Genomic DNA, 16797 nt, shown 5'->3' on the forward strand with positions numbered 1-16797 from the left:
CAAATACATTGGATCAATTATTATATTTTTAATTTCATCATTAGCTGTGCTGAATAAGCAGAACCTGATTTCCAATTATCATCCGAAAACAGCACAAAGGCTATAATTTTGAGTTATAAAATTATGCATATCCATATTAGGTTATACTTTAGATAGTTTCGAAAGGGGATCATTGTATCTGGCCTGGTTATGAATGGAGCACAAATGGATAAGAAAGATTAGCAGCCATACCCATTTCTCAAAGCTTTTAATTTAAATATATTTTGTCAAGCTTTCATCTACTTAGCCATTTATATCCTGTTGCAGGATTTAAATTTCACCATTTCAACATCTCTTCCCATCTATTTTCATGCAATGGGCACATTTACACATCTTATTCCTGCCCTTCTTCTAAGTTGTCAATATACACTCCGTGGCCACTTTATTAGGCTCCTCCTGTGCCTAATAAAGTGGCCATTGAGTGTATATTCATGGTCTTCTGCTGCTGTGGCCCATCCATTCCAAGGTTCAATATGTTGTGTATTCAGAGATGCTCTTCTGCAACCCATGATTATTTGAATTATTGTCACCTTGTCAGCTTTTGATCCAGTCTGGCCATTCTCCTCTGACCTTTCTCATTAACAAAGCATTCTCACCCACAGAACTGCCACTCACTGGATGTTTTTGTTTTCGCACCATTTTCTATAACCTCTGGAGACTGTTGTGTGTGAAATTCCCAGGAGATCAGCAGTATCTGAGATACTGGAAACACTCTGTCTGGCACCAACAATTATTCCAGGGACAAAGTCACTTACAGTGGATCACATTTCTTCTCCATTCTGATGTTTAGTCCAAACAACAACTGAAGCTTTTGAACACATCTGCATGTTTTTAAGCATTGAGTTGCTGCTATGTGATTGGCTGATTAGATTTTACATTAACAGGCAGGTGTACAAGTGTACCAAATGAAGTGGCCACTGACTGTAAACAAAAAATAATTGAAAGCCAAAAACTGATGCTTCAAGGTTCAAGATACATTTATTATCAAAGTATGGATACATTATACAACCTTCAGGTTTGCCTCCTTACAGGCAGCTACAAAACAAAGAAACCTTGAAAGAACACATTTTTAAAAAAGACTGTCAAACACCCAATGTGCAGAAAGAGAAAAAAAACAAATGTGCAAACAATAAAACAAAGCAAATAGCATTCGCAATTGAATTTTTACAATAAACACGGAGCCAAGCATCACTGCAGCTGGTGCAGGCCACAGCCTCAGTTCAAAGTGGAGTAAAGATCATGGGGGATTCCCTACAAGACTCACTTACTTAGACTCCGCCTTCTGTTAATTAAGAAAGACATGGTATGAAGTGGAAAAGCAGCTATTTCATGACAGTTGGGTTAAGATAACAGCCATCAACTTCTCTAGAAATAACAGCAATTTTGTGTTCAGTCAACCAACAGCGCAGCTCTGATTTGCAGAATATTGAGATGGCACACAATTTGTAAAGGACTTTGAAGAATTTAAATTGAGAAGTTTCCTTTACTAAACGGTTTGACACCAGAGGATGACCCTATCACTTCCTTTAGCTTAGCAATAATATTGTAATGACACTTAACTGGAATATTTGTGTTCTGGAGAAAAGCAAATGAGGTTTTTCCAGAGGTATCAATAAAGTTGATTTTAAATTATGGTGTATGAGAAAGCCATCCAGGCCAGATGCCAGCTCCCTACTCACTCACCTGGCACTTTTCTCAGATCTTTAAAAGTGATCATGGAAATTTTTGTGAGAATACATTCTTTTTAGATGATTATTTACTTGATTTATTTTGATAAAACTAAATAGATGATTTATTTTAGCTAGGTTATAGTTCCCTTTATAAATATATTTGAAATCTACTCAAAACAAATATCCAAAAGAATGCAAACACTGACGAGCTGCCATCTTGATTATTTATGAGACGCTTAATTTGTAGGTAACAATAACATAAAAAGACAGAGCCACCACATATGTTTTCCAAACAATTCAGCACAATATAAGGTAATTAATTTCATGTTAACTTAAGTCAGACAATTCCACGTCATATTCACTTACACATACATGATGTATTACATTAAATAAAAATACAATTTTGTGCTGGTGCAGTAAAAGTCCTGAGTTTAAGAACATAACATTATATGTTACTTTGAGCACTTTCTCTCATGTCCATCATAAAACATTTTGCTTCTGCTTGAAAAAAAAATCCTTACATTTAGGCACATATAACCTGTCACTAATTAAAGTTAGGATTAAATCACATTTCCTGTCTTTTTCACATTTCAACAATGCACAAAAGTGGACTTTCTTAAGTTCATTTTTAATGTCTTTTTTTTAGATGCTTCAGTCAATCTGAATCATTTGCCACACAAAATAAAAATTTAGAACACACATCTTCAATACAGAAAACAGATTTCACTGCAAAAACTGACAAGTCAGAATGCAGTTTTTACTGCAGAACATACACATTATTAAGTGGTTATCACTCATATATACTGTAGTCCATTCCTGATAGTGGATAGCACCTTGAAAACCATTTCTTTAATTCTTACAGTTTTACAAAGTATTACAAACACAATATATTTTAATAAATAAAAAAAAGGAAAACTCTCAATAGGTTAAGCAACATCTGTGAAGAGAGAAACCATTAATGCTTCCAGTTCAATGACAGTGTATAAGTACTAGAAATGTCACTGGCCCTTTAACCTAACATTAGTACAAAGGTTAATTGTACGACTACTGAAATCTCTCTGCTCCAGACGCAAAAAAAAATGTTGACAAAGACTAAGCAAACCTTTTTTTGTTTGCAAGGAAGACAAGGAAGTCGTCAAATAAATACATCAACCAAAAGTAAAAACAAGCTTTCTTAGCTAGATCATTTCCTCAAATTTAGTAAACACAAGAGCATCCTGACACCCAGTGTATGATATCCTTACATTTAGGCACATCCAACCTGTCACTAATTAAAGTTAGGATTGTACCTTCGAATTGTACCTTCTTTCCAAAATCTAGTGACTTATGTAGAATTCAGTTAATTAATAAATAGATAATTTAAGCATTTCAATAAGTTAACACTTTAATTTGCCTTGGTGTTCAGTAGCGTAAATTTTATAAAATAATTCAAAAACTGAACACTTACCACTAGACGTTATCCTAATCATGAAATGTATTGAAAGTCAGTATCCAAACTGACTTTTCATGAATGAAGAGGCTTCCTTGACAAATCAAAAGGAAACTGTCAACACTATTGATGCCAGTAGACAGCTGTCACCTGACCACCTTATCTTCAGTGCTACAAACCCTCTCATGGTCGGTGATTGGCCCAGAGATAATTAACCACATTAACCAGTTTTTTAGGTTGTTGTGGTGGTCATTGTTTCTCTATTGCTACCCCGGGGATCAGATGCAGTGCTGTTCAATGGATCTGGATAACTTCATCCCATTCACTGGGAGGCCAAATTCCATTTTCTTGAACATTAGATGGGGAACTTTTCCAATCCCAGCTGGTTACAGGAATTTCCCAGTTCTTGCCATAGTTTGCTTCCACATATGCAAGTGTTTTACAGGGGACTCGAACCTTCAGCTCTAGGAATTCAGTCCAGCAGAGAATAAATTTAGGAAATATGTATCTATAAAACAATTTGCAAAGAGAACAGGAAGCCAGAATAAGCATATTTTGTAACAGCAAGAGTTACTTTGTGCAATAATATAAAATCAACATAATGTGCATTCACTTTTGAAAACAGCCTTTCACACTAACTGTATGTTGTCCAGAAGTCATTATTCTCTATGAATTGACCACTTTGAAGCCCACAGATCAAACACCAGTATTTTGCACACCTTTAAACTATGGTTGAGATTAATGAGGTTATTTAATTCTGGTCTCTTGAGCAACCCATATTTCTTCTCCCTATCTAGAAAGGATATGTCTTAAGCAATTCATGGCATATAATTTTCAGTTCTTCTATCTCTTGTGTTTTGACTTGTTCTATTATATCCTTTTGTGGTTCACTGCCAATGTTTCATGGAGCCATTTGCTACAGAAACAGACTGACCCACTGAGTTCACACTGACCAAACACCCCTTTACATTATTCCTAGTTTGCTATCTCAATACTTTCATCAGCCCACTCCTGATTCTACCACTCACCTACACACAAGTTCCAATTTACAGTGGCCAATTATCCCAGCAACCCACATCTTCGGAAATGAGAGGGAACTGGAGCACCCTGTGGAAACCCATATTGTCAGAAGAATGTGCAAACTTCACACAGACAGCAGATGTTAAGAGCGAACTGGATCTTTGGAGGCATGAGACAGCAGCTCTACCAGTTACATTACAGCACCATACACCCCTTTATCCAAAAGTGATCCTGCAAACCTCCTTAGATGTTAAAAAGTGCTTTACATATGCAAAAGGCTTGTTGCTGATATTAACTGTGCTCCCACTGGAAATCTGACAATCAAACTCAGTGTACACAAATGAACAAACTAGGAGGCAAACTAAGAATGAGTGCTGTTCATTGTGAGGTTACACAAACTGAGATGATCGAGCCTAGCAGAGGCTAGTACCCATGATGGAGCTGACTAATTTTACAATTTTCTGCAGCTGATTTCAATCCTGTGCAGTAGCACCCCACCCGTCCAATACCAGATGGTGATGCAGCCAGTCAGAATATCCTCCACAGTACATCTGTAGAAGCTTGAGTGTTTTAATCTCTTTAAACTCCTAGTGAAATATAGCCATAGTCTTCCTTCTTTATAGCTGCATCAGTATGTTGGGTTAGGCCCTCAGAGACACTGACACCCAGGAACTTGAAATTGCTCACTCTCTCCACTTCTGATCCCTCTATGAGGATTGGTGTGTGTTCCCCTTGTCTTACCCTTTCTGAAGTCCATAATCAGCTCTTTGGTCTAATGTTAAGTGCAAGGTTGTTACTCTGACACCACTCAACATGTTGGTATATCTCGCTCCTGTATGCCCTTTCATTACCATCTGAGATCCTGCCAACAATGGTTGGATCATCAGCAAATTTATAGATGTCATTTGCGCTATGCCTAGCCACACAGTCATGGATGTAGACAGAGTAGAGCAGTGGGCTAAACACACATTCCTGAGCTGTGCCAGTGTTGATTGTCAGTGAGGTGGAGATGTTATTACCAATCCGCACAGATTGAGGCTGGAGGTTAGAAAGTTGAAGTTCCAGTTGCAGAGGGAGGTACAGAAGTCTAGATTCTGTAGTTTTTTTTTTGATTAGGACTGCTGGAATGATGGTGTTAAGTGCTGAGCTACAGTCAATGATCAGCTTCCTAACTGAGGTATCTGTATTGTCCAGGTGATCCATGGCTGTGTACACCTTGTGTCCTTGAGATTGTGTCCATCGTAGACCTATTGTGGTGATAGGCATATTGCAGTGGGTCTAGGTCCTTGCTGAAGCAGGAGTTGATTCTAGCCATGACTAACCTCTCAAAGTATTTCATCACAGTAAATGTGAGTGCTACTGGACAACAGTCATTGAGGCAGCTCACACTACTCTTCTTGGGCACTGGTATAATTGTTGCCCTTTTGAAGCAGGTGGGAACTTCCGATCGGAGCAGTGAGATTGAAAATGTCTTTGAATATTCCCACCAGTTGGTTGGCACCCGTGAAAAGTGAAAAACAGTACACTCTATTTAGGAGAAACAATTTGCTGATAACATTTTGGGATTTCTACACTGACAAAAGCTCATGAACGGTAGCTGACCAGCTGAGTATTTCCAACACTTTGCGTTTTATTTTCCAGATGTCCATAGTTTCTGCATTTAACTGCGCATTTGTGGATTATAGAGATTATGAGATTATAGATTTTATAGAGGATGCTGTCAATTGCATTGTCTCTTCAAATGCAAAGAGTTAATCCTAGTTTATTAAAACTTACTTTTGCTGCCAAATCCCTTTCTCCCATTATATCAAAGGGAAAGAAAATCTAAAAATATTCAATGAAATCTGAAATATTGTTGTGACTCCAATTATTTTTGTCCCTATTATAGCTGGGTTCCAAACATCATAATCAAGAGAAAAACTGTGATGTTAAATAAAAACAGACGATGCTATAAGCATGTAGCAGGTCAGGGAGTGTCTTTCTTTTACTAAATAATGCCTTAATATGTAACCTAAGTCAGTTTTTGATTGATGTTTTCAATGGTTAGGATACAATTGCTTTCAGTACACAAACTTGAATCAAAGGCACATATTGTATATAATGCCACATAAAGAATACTGAATATGCAACAATGTCAAAAATGATCACAATCTCCTTTAAAAATCCAATTGTTCTTTTCTTTTTCTAAGATTAGGAGTATGTAGCATGTTAGTGATGTCTGTAACAAACAAGGTAGATTTTACATGATGTATATTTTATCTTTTTAAGATGGACACCTGATTTTGGCAAAGTATGACCTTGAAGGGATTGATCATTAGAGATTGTTTAGCATTGCATGTCATCTTATAGCAAGGAACATTTAAGAATAAACCCAAAAAGTGTTGGAAATACTCAGCAGGTCAAAAAGTTTCTGATCAATACCATTTAATCAGAACTTTTTATCATAACTTTCTAAAACACTAAATTCATTTCTCTGTCCTCTGATGCTTCATAATCTGCTGAGAAGATCCAGTATTTTCTGATTTTTACTACAAATGTTGGAAATGCTAATTATTTTGCTATTGGTTAACCACTTGGGATCTGCACTTGGAAAAGAATAATCAAGAACAGTAAACAAATAGAAAAAAATAACATACTTGAACTTTTTGCCAGTTTTGACCTGGGTTCCTCCATTCCACATGTAATCATCCTCCTCATAGAAAAAGAATATATCCAGCTTCAAATCAGCTAACTGAAAGGAAAGTTCAAGACTGTCGTCTTCCTGAAACAAAACAGAACAGATAAAATAGTCTGTCTAATTTTAGCTTCTTGCAATGTTTTGAAGAGAATAGAATTAAAACAAATGTGGCAAATAGTCCTATCCAATTTGAGCCTGGTTGAAACCAATCCCAATTAGAATCTAGATTTTAAATGATCTAAGGAATGGCATATAGGGACAAAGGGATTGGGAGTTTGTTGCGGGGAGGAGAAGTGATGCCAATTTGTTCAAATTATTTTTCAACATCTAAACTGGAAAATTTTTAACCCCAAAAGCTCTTCGACTGGAAGTTAAATACTGAATTACTAACATAGAAAACAACTGAAAAAAAAGGTATAAATACTTCCAGCAGCATGATAGCATAGTGGTTAGCAGAACATTATTATAGTGCCAGCAAGCCAGATACAATTCCCACCACTGTCTGTAAGGAGTTTGTACGTTCTCCCCATGACAGCATGGGTTTCCTCTCGGTGCTCCTGTTTCCTCCCATGTTCCAAAGATGTACGGGTTAGTAAGTTAATTGGTCACATGGGTGTAATTAGGCAGTGCAGGCTCATTGGGCCAGTGGGATCTGTTACCATAACTTTAAATTTTAAAAAAATGTCCATCCACAGAAAATCCTTTCCAAACGCTGATCAAATGGTGCCCCAAGTTGGCTGTGTTGGGCTTTATAATTTAACATAAATGGACACTTTAACAGCATTTGATGAAGTTCCATATAAGAAACAATCAGCTAAGCTCAAACTGTGGCGATTCTTAGAATATCTTGAGTATAAATAAGTGATTATGATTCCTTAATTACAATGCTGGAGAAGTTCCAACTGGGTGAGTCACAACCTGGGTAAACTAAACTGCAGGCAGGTGAAAATATGGAATTTACTAATTGTAAAAAGAATCACATTTATAACACAAGTTAACTTTAGGACGTAGATGGCATTATATTCCCTCAAAGCTTTGAAGGGCCAAATGATCTACACTCACTCCTATTTCTTTTATTGTTATGCTACATTATATTACATTACAATCTTTCGTTTTGCTCTTTTTGCCAAAGTGGATTTGTGCTCTTGCAGGTTAAAAAAAAATTAATTCTATTCTTTTTTCACAATAAATACTTTGTTTTCAATTATTAGCACAAAGATTTCCTTCACCACAGTGGATTTGTTGTCACGTTGAACTTCTTGTTTGTGTGAGGCTGCTTCAGCTGCCAATGAGGATGTGTTCATTTATTATTGTACACAGTTGATGGACACACTGTCTGAGTAATAATGTAATGTCTAACCATTCCTTCAATTTCAGCAATAGGTCCCCTTCATGGCACAAAAATAAAACTTCTAACACCACAATTTAATAGTTTAACCTGTTGATACGGTTTTGATATGTCAGCTTCCTGAGTGCTCCTGCCACCTAATTTCTATTGTTAGGCTTTCTGCTTAGCTGTAATGTAATAGGGATTGCCATAATTCATTGTAGATAACATTCCACAGAAAAGGGACAAAAACACAAAAGTCCTGTGAGGAATCTCTTGTCCAATGTTCTCTCAGCTTGTCAACAGACAAAATCTACAGCAGAATTCATGCCCTAGACCTGACAGCAGAAAAAAAGAAAGGTAGTACTGTCCAGAAATAAAACTTTCAGAACACTCTAGAGTGATATAATTCTAAGACACCTGCATTGTTTAGGCTGCACATATTGGCAAGTTCAAAAAAACAACATGAAGATCTAGTTGTTTTTATAGTTGTTACAATTTATTGTTTTATAGCTTGTTACAGTTTGATTGCTTGTTTCTTGGCTCTATAATGAGTGCTAGCATGGTTTTAATTGACATAGTTCATTTAAGTGCTGTGACCAGGCTTACAAATATCTGAGTATTAGCTCAAAGTGATGTCAAAGAAGATAATACTTTATGAAAGTAAACTATTTAGGAAAATTGCTTAATTATATATCATTTTCTATAATAGCAAATCATCTGGTTGACTCACTTTGCCAAATTTGTGTTTCAGTGTTAGTCCTGCCCTCTGGAACTCAGTGATGATATCAGGCTTATAATCCTTTATCATTATTCCCAGGTCCACATCTTTACTGTATGGGATTATGTTACATTGTCTGAACCATCCTAGAAAAATCAGACATCAAAATTCAAGACAACAAAAGAAACATCAGAGACAATTTGTAGCCGTTGTAATGATTCATGAAAAATCAGCAAAAGTTAGCAATTTCAAGATTCAAGATTGTTTAATATCATTCTTCAGTACACAAGTGTAAAGGAGAATGAAATGATTGTTACTATGGATCTATACAGCATAAAAAAACACAAGAAGCATAAAGAATACAATAAAAAAGACAAAACACATTAAATATAAATAATCTGAATATAAATATACATATAAATAATCTGAATATAAATTTAATAAATATAAACAATTTGATTTGACAGCAAGATGTGATAAGAACTTTGCTTGGCTTTGCAAAACTTAGTTCAATGCAATATTAAGATCTCATTTTGTTTCTGAAATTACAGTACTGGGCTTTTCCATTACAGCCATGACAAAAATGCTTGAATAGGTCACTGACCCAAAACTTTACTAATTTTTTGATCTACCAATGCTACCTGATTTTCTAAGTATAGGGAACCCCTTCCTTACAAGGATGAGGATTTTTGCATTCCTAGAAAACTATTAATATTGCAATTTTCCATAATGTAAAGCCCATTACTTGTGCATGCTTAATGAAACACAAGTTGAAAACATTATATGTTTACTTTTTATCCTTACATAAATTTTGTGACAGCAAATTCCACCTCTTAAATTTATGGGTAGTCATTTGTGAATTCCACAAGGGAACTTAAGTAACACAAAGAACCGTATTCTGGGTTGCCTGTACTCTGCATATTTCTTGTTTTTATTACAGATTTTAGCAAGTACAATATTTTGGTTTTGTGCTAACAAAAAACATTGATACCCAGTATTATCAGTAGCACTGCCTGCAAATTTATCAATGCAATTCACTATTCTAATGATATCCCTTACTTCCATAGTGCCTTTTGCTTCAACTCTTGACAGTATTCCTTTTACCAGTCTTGCCCTCCTTACTCTTCACTATCCCAAAATTTCTCTGCTATATCTTGCTTGTTGTACTGTTTCCTCTCCTGCTCAGCCTATTCCACTTCTCACTAATTTGTACTTCTAACTTCCTCCAGATGCACTGTATAAACTTAGTCTTTGTCACAGTCTCCCTATAGACACTCAATGGCCACTTTATTAGGTATAATTGCTTGTTAATGCAAATATCTAATCAGCCAATTATGTGGCAGCAACTCAATGCATAAAAATATTCAGACATAGTCAAGAAGTTCAGTTGTTGTTCTGACCAAACATCAGAATGGGGGAAGACATGTAATCTAAGTGACTTGACTATCCAATGATTGTTGGTGCCAGATGGGGTGGTTTAAGTTAAATCTCTGAAGAATAAACTTAGATATGTATACACAAGCCTCTGGAATAACGTGTGTACTAATAGTTTATACTAATCAAATTTTAGTACCCTTGGTTCTTTTAATCACAGCGGACCAAAATTTCCAAGTTCTCTTCTTCATTTTACAAGACAGCATTTATTTAGTTTCTCTGAGCAGCTGACTATAAACTAGATGCACGTTAGGAAGGAGAAGTTTCTTATAAGAACTATTTCAGTATTAATTGGGCTGATTGCTTTTAAATCTGATGTATATTTTCCTAATGGCACATATTACCATTAATAAACAGTAACAAGAAAAGTCCAAAAAATATCTGTCTTCTTCACCATTCAACAAGTTCACGGTGTCTCAAATGATCCCTATAGCCTTGAGTTTCCTGGTCTTCATAAATCCAGCATGAATATCTTTCGGTCATTCCTGAAATTCCTCCAACAAATTGACTGTAGGTTAAATTATATTATTATAAATGATCTTTGAGGAACCTATGGTCCTCTCATGCTCCCAGCAAAATTCTCAAATTCCTTTTATGACCATACACCTTCTAATTCTTTCAATCTTAAAGCCACAAGACCACTGAACTTCATAAGCTGTTGGGACTCTGAATGAATACATTCTCCAATCTCTCTGCCTTATTTCATGAAGTTAAGTGCAATTCTATATTTGTCCAGCAATCCTAAGTAAATTTTCAGTAATCTACTCCAGAATATGCACAAGATGCTTCACCAAGACACGTTCCACTGCTGAGCCAGAATGGCACCTTCTGTTTATCTAATGTCCTTGCAGCCAGATGAAGCAAATGCTTAGCTTTTTTCTTAAAATCCGTGGCATCTTGACTTGTGTCTTCAGGGTATACCTATTATGAATGAAATGCACATGGTACATAAGCAGAGTAAAACTGAGCCTCTTTTAGAACTGATGTGCCCTTATGAATTTAGACTTTTTATTTATATAATTTGATATTAATTATAACATTCCCACCCAAAACAAACTGTTACAATGTCACGATATACACAGATAAATGATATACACAATTATTAGAATAAAATGACATTAAAGCAAATGAGCAATAAACATTAAAGAATGATATCCAAACAAAAATATATTTTTCCAAGAAATATGATAAATTCCTTGCAACATTTTAACCATCTGCCCACCTACTTCCCTAATGAAATCATTAATTATTTGATTTATGTACAATAATTAAAATGATCTCAATTTCACATTCTTCTTAACAGTGTGGGGTTTAATTGGCTAAGCTCTTCATTTCATCTGGGATGAGGGCATTGTCTATCCATAATCAGGACAGAAAATATGATAGTAACTCATTTTATCAAACTGATGAAGTTATTTTGCTGCTATTACAGTATACCCCTTGGAAAACAGTGCTGTCCCCATAAGCCTGCTACTCTTGTCCTTGATGGTAGCACTAAGAGGTGGCAAGAAACTACAGTGCATTTTTTTCCCTAGATGGTACATGCTGCAGCTATAATACGCCAGTAGGGGAGGGGCAATGTTTAAGGAAGTCAATGAGATAAAAAAAAATACTTTGCACTGGAAGGATCATGTGGGCATAGTTGGGAGGTGTGCCCACACAAGCGAATGGAAACAAACACAATGTACGTTTATATACACACACGAATATGAGGAAGATGGAGGGATATGGACATTGTGCAGGTAGGAGGGATTTGTTTTTGTTTTTTTAAAAAGGTGCTTTTTAGCAAGTTTGGCACAACATTGTGGGCTAAAGGGCCTGTTGCTGTGCTGTACTGTTCGATGTTCTATAATCTTGACCTACAACTTGTGGAGTGAGAACGTGTAGCCAATTAATTCCGAAGCCTTGGGTGCTTATTTGGATATTGATGTACAACAAATATATTCACTAATTTCCTGCGCTATATTGAAAACTGGTTCCTTAAGGTTGTTACAGTTGGGGGGTGGGGTGGTAATGGGAACGTGCTCCCACTACCTATTAAAAACTCCCAATAGCGTTCACCTCAAATAGTCTCTGACAACCAAATCCAGCTCCTGGCCTAAGTGTGTGGCTTTGCTACTAAGCCTGAAGGTGGGTTACCAGCACCTTAAAACCAGCTGCTTCAAGCAGATGGGGCTCGTCAGCTGTGGTTGGTAGCTCATCTAACAGGAAAACTGATCTCAAACCTCCGCTGCCTTGCAGCTATATCCTGAATGGGAAAGACTTCGGGAGTAAACCCCACAGGAAGTATCTGGAGCTGGCGTCCTAAGGCAGTCCTACATTGAGCTCAATGCTGACTGGTAATTCCTGTGACGCCGCTGGTACCAAACTGTATCGGTCTCTGCCATTCTTTTGGGTTCATCAGATGCGTGAAGAAGGAGAGCTTGCTACATGGACAACAGCTTGCTCTCCATATCGTATTGCCCAGGCTTGTGTATCTAGACAGCTAGGATGCAATATCCATGGTTAACTCTGACCAACAGAGGCCTCAGCATATTGACAACTACTTCATGCAGCCAAGCTGAGCTTGTTAATTTCATCAACTTTGCCTCCAACTTACACCCTGCCCTGAAATTCACTTGGTCCATGCCTGACATCTCTCTCCCCTTTCTTGATCTCCATCTCTGGAGAGAAACTGTCTACCAACATCTCCTGCAAACCTACCGATTCCCACGGCTGATGCCCACACCCGCATCTCCTCCATTTCATGGACATCTGCTCTCACCCCATCTTCCAGTCACTTTAACAGGGATAGAGTTCTTTTTGTCCTTGCCTCCCACCCCATGAACCTCTGCATCCAACACATCGTTCTCTGTAACCCCTGCCATCTTCATTTTCTACCACCAGACACATCTTCATGCCCTTCCCCCACTCTCCACTTTCCGCAGATTGTTCCCTCTGTTCCCTTGTCATTCCTCTCTTCCCACTAAACTTCTCCTAGCAAATATCCCTACAAATGACTGAAACACTACACTTGCCCATTCACCTCCTCCCTTACCTTTATTAAGAGCCCCAAACAGTTCTTCAACGTGAGGCACCTTAGCTATATATATGTCCCTGTGCACAAATTTGTACATTGGTAAGACCTACGTACATTGGGGAACTTAAACACCAGGAATTCTGCAGATGCTGTAAATTCAAGCAACACACATCAAAGTTGCTGGTGAACGCAGCAGGCCAGGCAACATCTCTAGGAAGTGGTACAGTCGACGTTTCGGGCCGAGACCCTTCGTCAGGACTAACTGAAAGAAGAGCTAGTAAGAGATTTGAAAGTGGGAGGGGGAGGGGGAGATCCAAAATGATAGGAGAAGACAGGAGGGGGAGGGATGGAGCCGAGAGCTGGACAGGTGATTGGCAAAAGGAATATGAGAGGATCATGGGACAGGAGGCCCAGGGAGAAGGAAAGGGGGGGGGGGAACCCAGAGGATGGGCAAGGGGTATAGTCAGAGGGACAGAGGGAGAAAAAGGAGAGACAGAGAAAGAATGTGTGTATATAAATAATAAACGGATGGGGTAGGAGGGGGAGGTGGGACATTAGTGGAAGTTAGAGAAGTCAATGTTCATGCCATCAGGTTGGAGGCTATATTGGGGAACTGCTTTGTTGAGCACCTCTGCTCCATCTGCCAAAGGTGGAATCTCATAGTGGCCAACCATTTTAATTCCTATCCCCAACTGCTGTTCCGACATGTCAGTCCATGGCCTCTTTTTTTGCCACAATGAGGCCACTCTCAGGGTGGAGGATCAACACTTTATATTCTGCCTAGGCAGCCTCCAAACTGATAGCATGAACATCAATTTCTCCTTCTGGTAATTTATTTTTTTTCCTCCCCCTTCCCTCTTTCTCTGTTCCCCACTCTGGCCTCTTACCCCTTCTCTTCACCTACCTATAACATCTCCCAGTGCCCCTCCTTCGTCCTTTCCTATCATATTCCTTCCTCTCCAGCCCTTTACCTTTCCTACCCACCTGGCTTGACTTATCACCTCCCAGCTATCCTCCTTCCCCTCCTCGCACCTTTTTATTCTGCATCTCACCCTTCCTTTCCAGTCCTGAAGAAGCGTCTCAACCTGAAATGTCAACTGTTTATTATTTCCACTGAGGTTTCCTGACCTGCTGAGTTCTAGCATTTTGTGTGTGCTGCTCAGGATTTTCAGCATCCGCAGAATCTAATGTCACTAATTTCCCTGCTTTGTTTCATGAAGTAAACTGTTATTATTACTGTATATATTTACAGAACAACACTAAATACAGTACCGTGCAAGAGTCTTTGGACCCCAGTTACATAGCTAGTGTGCCTGACTTTTGCACAGTACTGTGTTTGTCAATGTGGAGTGGAGAGCCAGTTTGTAACTCTGGCAGGAGCAATGGATGTTGGAAATGGTGAGAATGGATTGGAACAGGTGGCAGAGTAGTGCCAGGGGCAGGGGGTGGTGTAGGTACAGGCACACCCAGCACTGAGACACCAGGCAAGGTAATTTGATTCTAAACAATTGGTTTATTGATCATTACAGAAGGTCTCTCTGGTGCTTCCTGCTCCCTCCCTTCTCCATTTCCCCTTTCCCAATTATTCCCCTCTTCCTGACCCCCTCCCTCTCTCAGTCTACAATAGACATCCATACCAGAATCAGGTTTATCATCACTCACATGTCATGACAACTTTTTTTTGTGGCAGCAGGACAGTGCCATACATAAAATTACTACAGCACTGTGCAAAAGCCGTAGCACCTTAGCTATATAAAAGTACACAGGACATTTTCAGAAAGCTATTCCAGAGTTGTACATCAATATCTAAATAAGCACACAATTATAAAACTAATGTTAATGACTTAAGTTATTTTTTGACTCCCACTTCTCAGTTAAGGGCTTACATACTCTCAAATATTCAACCTTAAATTGTTCGCTCATTACTTTTCTCAGAATGTCCATGGTAAATTATACAAAAAGTGCAATTCAATTTCTGACCAAAATTATTTTGATTTACTTCTACACAAATAGTTAATTCATTTAGATTTTAAAACTTCCTGTCAAAAACAAATGAATTACCCAGGCAGAATTACCTTTTCATCATACTAACCTGATAAAACATCTTTGCTTCCTTGTATCTACATTCAACAAACCTGGAGTGAGAAAACTCCTCAAGGAAGTGTGCTATTTCCTTAGGGACATGGATTTCCAGTCCATCAACTAAAGCTAGGTGTAGCTCAGGTCTATATATATACATAAAAAAAACAAATATATTTATGGTTAAGCAATTGGATTCTTTACTCCATCCTATTTGAATTTTTTTTCCATATTTCCTTATGTAGTAAAAGAAGATATGAAATAATTTCATCACATAGGAGGCCACTTGGCCTATTGAATCCACACCAGCTCTTTGAGCAATACCATCAATCTACTTAATTCCATATAACCTATTCTTTCCAAGCATGCCCATTAATACTTGAAGGAAAACCCTGTCACAGAGAACATGTTAACTCCACAGCAACAGCACTTTAGTTTAGAATCAAAGCCCAGGTCACTGGAGCTTAAAGAAAACCACTATCAAAAGTGTCACTGCGAAGCCACAACATATGCCCACAGGCCCATCCAATGTGATTCCCACCTACATTGAGGGAAATTCACAGTAGCCTATTAACCACTAACCAGTACAGCTTTGAGATGTGGGTGAAATTTGAAGCCTCAGGGTAAACTCACATGGTCACGGTGTGCATGTTCAATTATGCATTATGTTATCAATGATAACAAATGAACATGTTTGGTACCAGGACTCCCTGGCTGACATTACCTGGTGCCGCCAAGTCTGATTTTGCACAATAAAGTTTATTTAAGAAGCTCCATGTGATAACTGTGAAGCCCACTGGATTATTGTCCATGTAAAATATACAGCCCAAATAAAATTGAATAAATCAAATACCATCGCACACACAAAGTACTGGAGGAATTCAGCAGATCAGGCCACATTTATGTCGACTGTTTAAAAAGTTCAAAGTAAATTTATTATCAAAGTACATATATGTTACCATATACAACCCTGCGATTCATTTTCTTGCGGGCATAGTCAATAAATCCAATGACCTTTAAAAAAAAATCAAAGACTGCACCAACAGAGTGATAACCAGTGTGCAAAAGGCAACCAACTGTGCAAATACAAAAAGGAAGATAAAAAAAAGTACTAATAATAAATATATAAATAAACAACAAATATCTGGAACATGAGATGAAGAGTCAATGGATTGTGGGAACAGTTCGGTAATGGGGCACATTAAGTCAAGAGAAGTTATTCTCTCTGGTTCAAGAGCCTGATGGTTGAGGAGAACTGTTCCCGAACCTGGTAGTGCAAGTCTTGAAGCTTCTGTACCTTTTTCCCGATGGCTGCAGCGAGAAGAGAGCACAATCTGGGTGGTGGGGGTCCCTGACAATGATGCTGCTTACTTGTGACAACG

The 16797-nt window shown here is 37.9% G+C and overlaps 1 protein-coding gene across 2 annotated transcripts in view; it reads right to left on the minus strand.

The window, feature by feature from the left end:
* Positions 1-1022: 1022 nt before the first annotated feature.
* fktn (fukutin) overlaps positions 1023-16797 on the minus strand; it is a 33732-nt gene continuing 17957 nt past the window's right edge. For both annotated transcript variants that reach the window (XM_072258050.1, XM_072258049.1), the window contains exons 6-10: positions 15429-15561; positions 11109-11238; positions 8896-9029; positions 6795-6919; positions 1023-3646 (exon numbers count right to left, since the gene is read on the minus strand). In XM_072258050.1, the coding sequence (XP_072114151.1) occupies positions 3433-3646; positions 6795-6919; positions 8896-9029; positions 11109-11238; positions 15429-15561 (736 nt within the window). In that variant the 3' untranslated portion in view covers positions 1023-3432. The remainder of the gene's footprint in view (positions 3647-6794; positions 6920-8895; positions 9030-11108; positions 11239-15428; positions 15562-16797) is intronic.

The sequence above is a fragment of the Mobula birostris genome, chromosome 5 (assembly GCF_030028105.1).
Source record: "Mobula birostris isolate sMobBir1 chromosome 5, sMobBir1.hap1, whole genome shotgun sequence".
Lineage (NCBI taxonomy): Eukaryota > Metazoa > Chordata > Chondrichthyes > Myliobatiformes > Myliobatidae > Mobula > Mobula birostris.